This window comes from Limulus polyphemus, unplaced genomic scaffold (genome assembly GCF_000517525.1).
Source record: "Limulus polyphemus unplaced genomic scaffold, Limulus_polyphemus-2.1.2 Scaffold1086, whole genome shotgun sequence".
In the NCBI taxonomy this organism is placed as follows: domain Eukaryota; kingdom Metazoa; phylum Arthropoda; class Merostomata; order Xiphosura; family Limulidae; genus Limulus; species Limulus polyphemus.
The window spans coordinates 126,278-138,012 of NW_013666696.1; the positions used below are offsets into that span (position 1 = coordinate 126,278).

General features: G+C 31.2%; 1 protein-coding gene across 3 annotated transcripts in view; it reads right to left on the bottom strand.

Moving 5' to 3' along the window:
• Positions 1-324: 324 nt before the first annotated feature.
• The window catches only part of LOC106462063, a 64,552-nt gene continuing 53,141 nt past the window's right edge, over positions 325-11,735 (bottom strand). For 2 of the 3 annotated variants that reach the window (XM_022389190.1, XM_022389192.1), the window contains 5 exons: positions 5,971-6,111; positions 4,526-4,668; positions 1,533-1,666; positions 681-916; positions 325-444 (listed from right to left, as the gene is read on the bottom strand). In XM_022389190.1, the coding sequence (XP_022244898.1) occupies positions 335-444; positions 681-916; positions 1,533-1,666; positions 4,526-4,668; positions 5,971-6,111 (764 nt within the window). In that variant the 3' untranslated portion in view covers positions 325-334. The remainder of the gene's footprint in view (positions 445-680; positions 917-1,532; positions 1,667-4,525; positions 4,669-5,970; positions 6,112-11,735) is intronic. The other variant, XM_022389191.1, reaches the window with a different exon arrangement.

Below are 11,735 nucleotides of genomic sequence, written 5' to 3' on the forward strand. Positions count from 1 at the left end.
CTCCAGCACTCATGCTTCCAGCTTCGCGTGACTTTCACTGTCATAACAATATCATTCATGAAACACATTTGCACGTACATGTATTAAGCTCTAATAACTAGGGCCTCAAAACAGATGATAATTCTAAAGAAAAGTGTGAAAAACTTGGTGATGCAATAACTTTTTTCACCACTGTATATAATATATATACATAAAATAGACAAAAGTTTCACTTAATTGGTATATTTCTAGCATTATCAAGTACAATTCTTGATGATAACAAAAAACATGTTGTATTTAACATAACAGCCTTCCTGTAATCTCAATCAAAACTGTAAAAGTATTTTAGTATATCTTACTTTTGTTCTAAGAGGTGTAACAATCTTGAATTCCCAGTTATTCTCTTTGATCCTATTGCATATAAAACTTTTTCTTCAGCATTTGGAAAATATTCATCTGTTGGTTCTGACAATAAAAGTATATCATATAGTATAAAATCAATAATTAAGAAACAAATTTTCCATATCTCACCTCACAGAAATTTCTAAATAACTAACTTTACAGTGCACCACAAATCACAGGGAAGTACAAACTTCTGTACACTATTGATCTACTATAAACAATACATTTCAAAAAAATACACTAAGAAACAAATGAATAAAGAAAGCCTATAAACCAGTCTCATAAACAACTATAGCTACCTTTCAATATATGTAAAATATGTCCTGGAAGTTTAGAGATGCATGTGATTTCGCTAACTGTCTGAGGAAGCACAGCCTGAAAACTATAATGATCAATACTTTGTGTTAAACAAAACTGTCTAACAGGAGAATCACTCCAGAATTCATACTCAAGCACCATGGTAAAATGTGGCATAATCCCACCAGCACTAAGAGATGCCACTGATGTGATCACAATAATGTTCGACTCTTCAGTCCTGCCAACAACCAGATCTGACATTCAATGAAGCTGTTATATTGATTATAAGAAATTTGTATACATGTAATAAATTATAAATACATTTCCAACCTTTCCTAAAAATATACAAAAGCGAATGACATTAGTTTATTAATCATAAGTGTATATAACTTCTAAAGATATTGACAACTTCTGTTTTTAGATTCTTTTCAATCAATAATATTTGATTATAAACACTTTTTAAAATCTTGTATATAAAAACTCTAAACACCATAGAATTTTGTCATTACATAACTAATCCTAATCTTCACAACACACAACTTTTCACTTGGCTATTTGATATTATTTACTTTCTATATATGACAAAACCAATCAACATAGGTACTACATACAAAATTTATTACCTGAATGAAACATCTAAACTGTTATAAAACTCCCTTTAAAGCATTTCATAAAATTCAAAAAATCTTATAACATTTGGTAAAATTTTATCATCCAAGAGGCATAAAAAATCTTCTAAGAGATAAACAATATTTGAGATAAAGCTGACTTTAAAAATTAGAAAATAAGAAATAAAAAATGGGGGGGGGGCTATAAATCTATTTATTTCTTATAAGGAATAGTAATGCACTTGCTTGAACAAAACTTTTTCCAAATCCATATGCATTTCAGTAGGAACCAAAATAATGTTCATATCTTGAAATCTTTTCAAAGCACATTTCAAAATTCCACTTACAACACCAAAATTCCTTTTCACTACAATCAAAATCTGTCAAGTAAAGAAAATCAGTTGAAAACAAATCACACACCTTCACTACAAATCAAATAGCATATTTTCTAAAATATTTTATTAATTTGGGAAAACAGTTAATGTTCTACTTTAAGTTCATTATTCAATTAACAATATTGTCAAATTATTTTATTTCATTTTTACTAAAGTTTTTTTTATTTTAGTGCATTCACGGTGTATAAGTATTTATAAAACATTCAGATAACTAACACAGTTATAATTATTAGAACTATATCTTCTAATTTAATTATTAGATCTACTAAATATGATTAAAAACATCGATGTTCTGACAACAAATTATTCTGTACTCTTAGAGGTGATTCATTAAAAAAATTGTATTATCAAATTGAAGCCAAAAATAATCTAAATTTATATAAAATATATAGAGTTACGACTAACATAGTGAAAACACAATTAACTTATGCAAATTATAAGTTCTTCAATGACAGACAAAACATGATACTGAAATTCTAGAATTGAATAATACATTTTAAATTAGCAATACCCTTAAAATTACTGTTTGGTAAAAGAAATGCAAACTGACAATACTTTCAATGAATAGAAAAGCTTCCTTACAATGTACATTAATCTAAAACCCTCCTTCCATCAGGAATCTTACAGTTTAAAACTTTTAAGTTTCCTCAATACCAAATTAAAAACAAAACCTGTAGACAAACTTCATTACATAATGTATACTGTACAATATAACTACAAACATTTCAGAAGATTATATTTAAATGATTTTAAAATGCATATCAGCAAGTCACATGAGAACCACAGCTGAAATGATGTCATAGTGGAATAGCATGTATCAGAACTACATTTCAATATTATTTGGCATTTCATGTAGGTAATGTAATTCCATCAAAAATTAATCACTTTTCTGAAGGGTTTGTAATAACCTTTTCTATTGCAAAATATTCACATCATTAAAATGTGCTCAGATTGAAGATTTAGAATTTCCAAGATGAGAATATTCCTTGTTCTTAATGGAATTGAAAAACAAAGGAATATGGATCAACTTGGGCCTGTAGGACCATCAGAAAGACTTTCAACAAGTCTTACTCCAGTCATGGTAAGCACAGTACAGTACAAAAGTTAGTGGCAAAAATTGTATATATGTCCCAGGTAACATTTTGCACACAATCAGAAGGGATCTGTCTGCAAAAAAGGCCAACAGAAAGGGGTTCACCACAATAAGACTTCAAGTCACAACTCCAATTCAATCACTGTATACCTCAAGCAGCTGAAGAATGAAACAGGTATTCATTGTTTCTCATATAAAGACATACCGGTGAAGTTGCCATAGCCTATGGATTTCTACGCAATCAGACTGTTGAAATGTTTTTGTACATTAGATGGATTATGGAAGGTTATCAAAGAGGATGGTTGTTCTTTGGACATGACAGACTTACAGCCACTGCATGGCTATATACAAGAAGCATGGTCATCAGCATATTACCAAACATGGAAGCATGAACTATTAACAACATGGTGAGGCTCCAACATAATTTTAATATAACATGCTCAACCTCTGTGTAATTCAAAATTCTGTAACATTTGTTAAGTGCTTTTTGTATCAGCATTAACATTTACAATGTAAGTTTTACTTTCAAATGCCACATAAAACTACAATACCCCTAAATGATTGAAATGTTACAATATATCTACAAGGAGTGTCTCTTTTTAAGACCAAGATAACTGTAACTTATATTTCTGAAAGTTCTAAGAAAAATAACCAAAAATGTCTTTCAACACCAAAAATCTGTTAAACAATGACAGAAAAAAATTTACCTACAGAAAAGATGATGATCTACTAAATGTAAAAAGAGTTTGCTGAGAAATGTTTACAAGTACCTAATTGCTTAAAGATATAAAAATTAATGAGTTCACAAATAGAAGTGAAAATGAAATTTTAAGTTCATAAAATGTTGTTCAAATATGCTGATAAACCTAAACTCGTACAACATATACTTCCATCCTCAATGTTTCAGTGAAGTTTTGTTTGTTTGTTTGTAGTTATGCACAAAGCTACACAATAGGTTTTCAGAGCTGTGCCCATCACAGGCATGGAAACCCAGTTTTTAGTATTACAAGTCTTCAGACTCACTGCTAAGCCATTGAGGATCAAAGGCTGTCAGTGATGTCTGTGTGTTCAATACTTGAAGGTTTGAAACTAATTTCAAAAATTATTTTTTATTTTTGAATTATCTAATGAGTATTTACAGTTTAATTAATGATAAACATAAAACATGAAAGTATTTCTACATATATTTTACTCTCCTAAAATGTATATATTTTGTAGCTACAAAACTTTACCATTTTTCTAAGTTCTAAGTCTCAAACACACTTAACCCAGTTGAGGTTATGTGTAAAATTCAGCCTAAACTATTGCTTTCTGTAGCATGGTTTAATCATGGAAATTATATACAATTAGAAGAGATAAGTGTATTGTATTCTACTTTTCAGTTTTCACACATGCAGTACAAATACTTTAAGATTCTTAGGATCAATTTTGTAACTGATCAGCTACAGAGAATGTGGATTATGAGAGCATTTTTGGTATTTTCTGAGGTATTAGTTACTACTTTCAAAGGGCCAGACAATGTAAAATGCTGTTTTTGTGCATGTTTGTGGTATTTTCAGATGAAACTGATTTCCCCTACAAGCAATGGGATAAGTTTGCATAAAACAAGGAGACTCAAAGTATTTATTATGAAGTAATTCCCAATTCTCTGAGTTTTAGTTTAAAATATATATAACTATACACATTTTTAATTTTAAATATAAATCAACATATCCAATATTCCAAACTACATGACACATATAAGTTCTCACTTTTGCTTTTGCAGAGCACTTTCGATCCAACATAACATTCCCAACAAAAGCCTGGATTTCAATTACTTTAGGATGCAAAGTGTTGCTTTCTTTCACTTTACACTGCAGCTTCTTCATGTCTTGAAGTAAGTTCTTAAAATGATCTGGTAAAATAAGTATCATGATATATTTACTTGATACAATTTCATGTGGTTAAGCCCCTTCTAAATCCTTGTGGTACAAATATTTTATTCTTTTTAAGGATTATTTTTTAAATATTTTATATATCTATATGCAACTCTTACATTATTTTAACTCATTCTCTACAGCAAAATCGTAAATGTGCATCATTTAATGACAGGAAATTACTAATGAACTGTACTTCTAATACCATTAAAAAAAGGTTGAGTATACATCTCCCAAATAAACTTGTAACTAAAAGTAATGGTGAATATTCAAAGTAACTAAAATAAGCTGAATTTAGAAACTTTTGGTTTGACCATAAATGTATAGTTTTTTAATTCATCTGATTTTGGTTGTAATATAAAGAAGCATAAATGAGAAATTTTTAAATTATAAATGTTATTGTAAAATTTACATAACTAACAATAACCAGATATTTTTGTTTGATAAGATAAGGATTTTGTGTCACAGAATAAGCAATGGAGGCAGGAAACTTACATTTTGATGCATCAAAGAGTTTTAAAGAAAGCCTCAATAAACATGAAGATGTATCATAAAAGAGTTCCAATAGATTTAAATACCTTAAATACTTAAAAGTTTAATATCACAGTATTATTAAAAACATAAAATAACATTCAGTATTCAAAAGAAATAAAACAAATGTATCATGATAAACAAAATTAACTGATTTTTTAACTTTGCATAATAAATTTTTAAAAGGTATAAAATTCATATATATTATGGTATTCTGTAAAATGACAATCACAAACTTTAGTAATTAATTTTTTTTATCAACATACAATATACTATGCTGCAGCTATGAGCATGATATAATTTACTATTAGCTGGTAAGAAAGCAGCTATGAAAATACTCAAAACAAGCAGGAGGCAGAAAGTTTCAAGAATAATTACAATAACAAATGACTTTATTTTACATAATTAGCCTGATTATACAAATTTCATAGAATATAAACTTTGCTAACAAAAAATTTAAAATTAAAAACATGGTATTATCATACTCTAACATTTATTGAGAAACCTAAACTATTAGCATACTAAGTCATATAATACCATTTTCCTAATTTTTAAATACTTGTTTACCTTAAAAATTAAACTAAAATAGTAACTAAGAAATTTGTTTACCTAAGATTAATTATACATCTGCAACCAGCAAAATGTTTTTCCAATATTCCTTCTTTTCTTATTTTTAATTTCAAAAAAACTGTACTTAAATATAAGGTCTAACGAAGCCCAATATATTACAAAACAACAGTAAAACAAACCTTCTAGGATATGATGATGAGTATTTTCAAACTCTTTCAAGCAAGATATAGAAACAGAAAGTTCACAATTCAATAAGCATTCCAGAGCTTTGACATATCCATGCAAGGCTAATAACTGGCAACAAATACTTGTCTCCAACCCTGTTAAAAAAAATCCATTGTTTTACATGCATAAATTTGATATTGATAACTCAAAATATTAATGTAACATAACACAGCTTCACAAAACATATTTCCAGTGTTCATATCTCAATCTTTTGCTCTGCATGAAGAATATATTAGGTAAGTGTTTCTGTCTATACTGTTCACATCTTTGTTTGTTTCATATGTTCAACAGAAGCTACAAAAACCTATCTGCCATCCATAATTTTGAATTGACAGACTAGAGGGAAGGTGATGGTCAATAACACCAACTGCTAATTTTGGGGCTTCTCAAATGGAATATCTGTATTTCTCTATCAATCTTATAATGCACCCATGGCCCCGAAGTACAGAACATATGACACTCAAAATCATAGTCAGGCATGCTAATCATAATTTCACACCTAGTCCAATTGTATGTTATTGTAGATTACTCAGTATGACTTATATGGTTGATGTGAAGGTGCCAAAGACAATATAATCCCATGTTTTTGACCAGTCTCCACTATAAAGCTATATTAATTAATTGTTTCATGTAGTTATTTTTACCAAAAACTGTGTTTAAAATTTCAAAAGTTCCAGCTACCCTACTTTCAAATATTTTCCTTTTTTTTATATTGAACACATTACCGTCCTGTGGCAAAACTTGACACACGTGTAAAATCTATCTCCAAGCCCAGTGTTTCTCAACAACCTGTCCATACAACTTTATGGTAAATTTTGGCGAAATTGATTTCCCAACAAGTATTAGAAAGTTAAATCCATAATAACAACAGAATCTATCACAAAATAAGGGGAGTATTCTGCAGTAGGTAACTTAACAGAGTATCTAAAATAATGAGACTGAACAAAGTTGATAAAAATAAAAACAATCTTTATTATTTGACACACAAAAAGAAAACAGTGTACACACTTTTGCACACAAATAAACAGTTTCTTCTACTTAAACTGTGGTTAGTCTCCAAGCTTTCTCTCTCTCAAGATAGATTTCTGTAGAACTGAACATGATGATCTAAAAAATAAGTCTTCACAAGCGATCTCCTAGTAGAGCTGCATAAAAAAAATGCACCAAAACTAACATTTTTTTTGCTGTATAAAATTGCTGTAATATCCTCACAAGTAGATAAGACATCATCTACTATGTAGAACAGGTAATTTTTAATGACTTTCTGGACCATGTGTTGCTGGCATTACAGCAAAAACAGATTTCAAAACATTTTATATCACAAAAGAAAGGAGAAAATATATGCTCACATGTCACGCTTTTCCTTTCTTCTCTCCTTTCAGGCTTGTTCTCAAGCCAATAATTAAACTTCACTTTAAAACTGATCATCTTTAAATTCATGATGTGATCAAGAAGTATGTTAACTTTATTCCTAAAAACATTTACAGGCCACATGGATAACATAAACTCTTTAACAAAGAACCAACTAATACATAATAAAATATAACCTTTTTAACAATGATCTAAACTTAAGCACAAAAGAAAGAATAATGCGTCAAACAACAACAAAGACTTTTTCATTAAATTCTTAAATTACCTACAATAATTTTTAACTTTAGAACACTTCACCTGGAACTTAAAATGTAACAAGAGAATACCTTTCAGAAAAAATCATAAAATGATCTCTTTTACTTTAGATTGTGTAGAGGATGGTAAATATTAGATACAATACACAGAGATACTGAAAAAAAAATCCTGTAGATATGCATTTTGGAGATTCTAGAAGTTATGCAAATGTAATATGCTAACAGTATGATGGACAAAAGTAATTTTATTCTTCACACAAATATCACCTTGCAATACGACTTGAAGTTGTCAATTCACTGACATATCTTAAGTACAAATACTTTTTTGGCACAAACTTATAAATTTTACTAAATGCTTGCCACATTTTCTGTAGACAAGAGGGTGTTCTACACTAAAATACGAAAAGAAAAATTCATACAAAAAAGTAATAAAATTAAAAGAAGCAAATTGCAAAAATTCATTTGAAACTGTTAGGGCCTGTTCCCCTCATATCCTCATGAATGGAGAAGACAGGGGGTCACTTTCAAATTAGTAATAATAAAAAAGATATATACAATAAAATTTGATATTTATACACACATATATGCAAAATATATACTCACTCCAAATAGAGGTTGAGGTTTCCCTCTGTTCACCATAATGCAGCAAGCAGTTTCCCATGACATCACTGTCTTTCAATTTGTGACTGTGGATGTCGTAAGATCTGCTCAGACCCTTGACTGGTTTCTCTCAGCTTCATCTGGTCTGTACTGTAGGTGTTGGATCTTCTTTTCATACCTTGCCAAAGAAGTGGCTCTACATCTTAGCCAATCTTCTTTCCAGTTGTAGACAGTCCAGACCTCCATACATCTGGCTGCCATTTCCTGAAAATAGTGCTTGAGCAATGGAATCTGCTCTAATATGAGCTGGTTCATAATTACTTTGGTGGCCTGGTTGAGAGTTCTATCCTTGGCCTCTTCTGGGGCCTCTTTGCTAGTGTTGCCTCAGAGGCTACAATAGTGTAAGTCCTCCATGTTCATCCAGCTGGTTCAGCCCTCGAGGTAGAAATTCCCTCACTGATGGCAGAAACTGTTGTATGAGCCATCTGGCTCATCTATGTTATATTGCTCTGGTCTTCAATGCCAACATCAAAGTATTATTTGGCTTCAGGATGTAATGGTTGTGTCAAAGATGCAAACACATCTGTCATATTCTCCTTGGTCATGCTGCACCCTATGACAGGACAAATAACCAGGACTTTCTTTTCTTCAATCTTCACCTTTGGGTGGCATCAGCAGTAGTACAGACTCCTGATGATGGTCTACTTGGTCAAGATGTAGCAGTTTTGACACTAATGATACAATGCTGTGGAATGTTCTGGGCTTCCCACAACATCAAGGTCTTCGTTAGTCACCATGGGCAACTCAGCACATGAAGACCTTAGTGCTAACCCATTTACTGATTGGTGAGTCCTCCCAAGTCAAATGTATCAGCAAGCATCATTTCTTCATCAATGAAATAACAAAAAGTAAACATTAACCCAACATCCCAACATTCTCTATCTCCATGACAACTTAACACCCCTCACTCTTAAATGAATTTTGGGCATCCTAGAACAGCTGATGAGAAAAGTGAATTGTTTGTTTGTTTGTAATTAAGCACAAAGCTACACAATGAGCTATCTGTGCTCTGCCCACCATGGGTATCGAAACCCGGATTCTAGTACTGTAAGTCTGCAGACATACCGCTGTGCCACTGGGGGACAAGTAAAAGAGAAAGAGTCCATTTCATGATTTTCTTTGTGTATGAAAGTTATTATCTTGTTACATTTTCAATTTCAGCTGAAGGGTTTTAAAGTTAAAAATTTGTGCTTTCTGACTGTAGTTAATGTTAAATTTTATTTAAAAAAGCCATTATTGTTGTATGACATTTTATTTTTGTTTTGTGCTTAAGTTTAAATTAATGTTAATGGTGACCTTATGTATTAGTATGGTTCTTTGGTAAAGGGTTTGTGTTTCCAATAAAGGAATAAAGTTGTGCTTCTGAATAATGTCATAAGTTTAAAGATGATTGGTTTTAAAGTTAGCTGAAAGAGAAAATAGAGAAAATTCATGATATTTGGGTATATCATATGTTTTCACCTTCTTTAGTGATATAAAAATATGTAGTTTTCGTGTCATAATGGCAGCAACACTTGATACAGACAGTCATTAAGATTACTTTTTATACTTGTTAAATTTCTCCGTTCTCTACGGTGGGTAATTTATCGTCTGCCCACAAGGATGTTGCAGTAATATGTAGAGCATCCAGGTTAAAAGGACTGGTAATTTAATATCTTTTACTGGCTGATTATGATGTTGACTGAATGCAACAGTCAACCACTGCTGTGAAAGAACATAGGTCATGAGGTGATGCTGTCAACTGGAGAAAGAAAGTAAGTTTATCTGTTGAATTCCAGTGCTCTTTCTTGATTAATTTCTACTACAAGATTGCTGAGCAAAGTTTCATTTCTGAAGATCATCATGTTTAGTTCTATAGAAATCTATCTTCAGAAAGAGAAAGCTGTGAGACTAGCCACAACCTAATAGAAGTGACTGTCCTTTCATGTGCACTAGCACATACACTGAGCTCTCTATTTGTCTGTAAAATAATAATATTTCCATTTTCACCAACTTTGCTCAGGCCCATTATATCACACACAATAAGAGGCCTCAGTTATTTACTACAGAACACTCCCCTTATTTTCTGTTATTGGGGGTTCACCTGTATGATACTTTAAGTATTGATGGTTCTGTTTTGCTATTGGAACCCAATGTTTAGCCATCTATTAGTATTAGCCATGTATCACTAATTTGTAGTAAAGCTTTGATGCAATGAAATCTCCTTTCTCTTAGAAAGTAGCTTCATGTGCAGTCAAATGTTCCTTCTTTTCACCAAGTAATGTTACAAAATGTCTCAGACAGGAGCAGCCTAATTCACACCAAGCATTTAGTTGTTATTTATGTTAGGACATACAGTGCATAATCATGCTGAAAGAGATTTAGTTCTATCAATGAAAGTGGTGCAACCTTGTACAGAATACTACAACACAACAAGGCATTCGTGACTATCTTACCTATTACTATAGACCAAGTCCAAACCATGATGCTGTGATATATAAATATACCATTCATTTCTGTCTTCTTGTATTATTATAGTAGCTACTAGTTTCTCTGGATAAATACAACATTTCTTGTGAAGTAAGGTACACTGGATTTAGCTAGTTTGGTACACAGTCTTGAAGAGTAAGCAGTTCAGAGAAAGAATACAGTAAACATGACAGTCCATTGTTCCATAAAAGCGAGTACACACACTGTGATTAAGTATAGTTGAAATAAAGTGTTCATTTCATATTTCATTTTGTATCCAGTCCCTCTATTTCATTCATTCCAGCAACTCAGATATTCAGAGATTTGGCATTATTTCTAAATAAATACTCTCATTAAACTTTACCTATCCCATTGCCCTAAAGGTAATTCAGTTTTCTTCAGATATACTATGACACCACCCTTACCACTCTTCATGTTTGTGAAAGTACAAATCATATTCACAGCTGTCCCTATGTTACTATCATTCTCAGGACCCACACAATCAAGATAAAATATATATGGAAAGATTATTTACTCCAGATAGTGATTGTTATATGTTACAATTTCAATGATCAAGGCATCATGAGGGCCAAAACCCTTGCATTCGTGGTTGGTATGAGTGGCTTTTGGATTACATTTTGTCTATTAAATACCTAATAAAGTGCCCTTACCTATACACATAAACTTTTATTTAAGTCCTGGGTTATAAGCCCACTGAAATTAATGCAATATGTGTAGTTTTATCTCACAAATCATTTCAAAGTTTGACTTACCAAAGAGTTATTAATTTAGGCTAATTTGATGATGAGGAACTCACTTTGAGACTAATAATGCTTGGAGAGGGCTTGAATGGGTAATGAAAAAACTTTAATATAAGTTTAACATAACAGCAAATGTACAACGTATCAATAAGGTGATGATGACAAAACCTTGTTGAAACGTTGTACATTTGCTGTTATGTTAAACTTGTATTAAAGTTTTTCTTC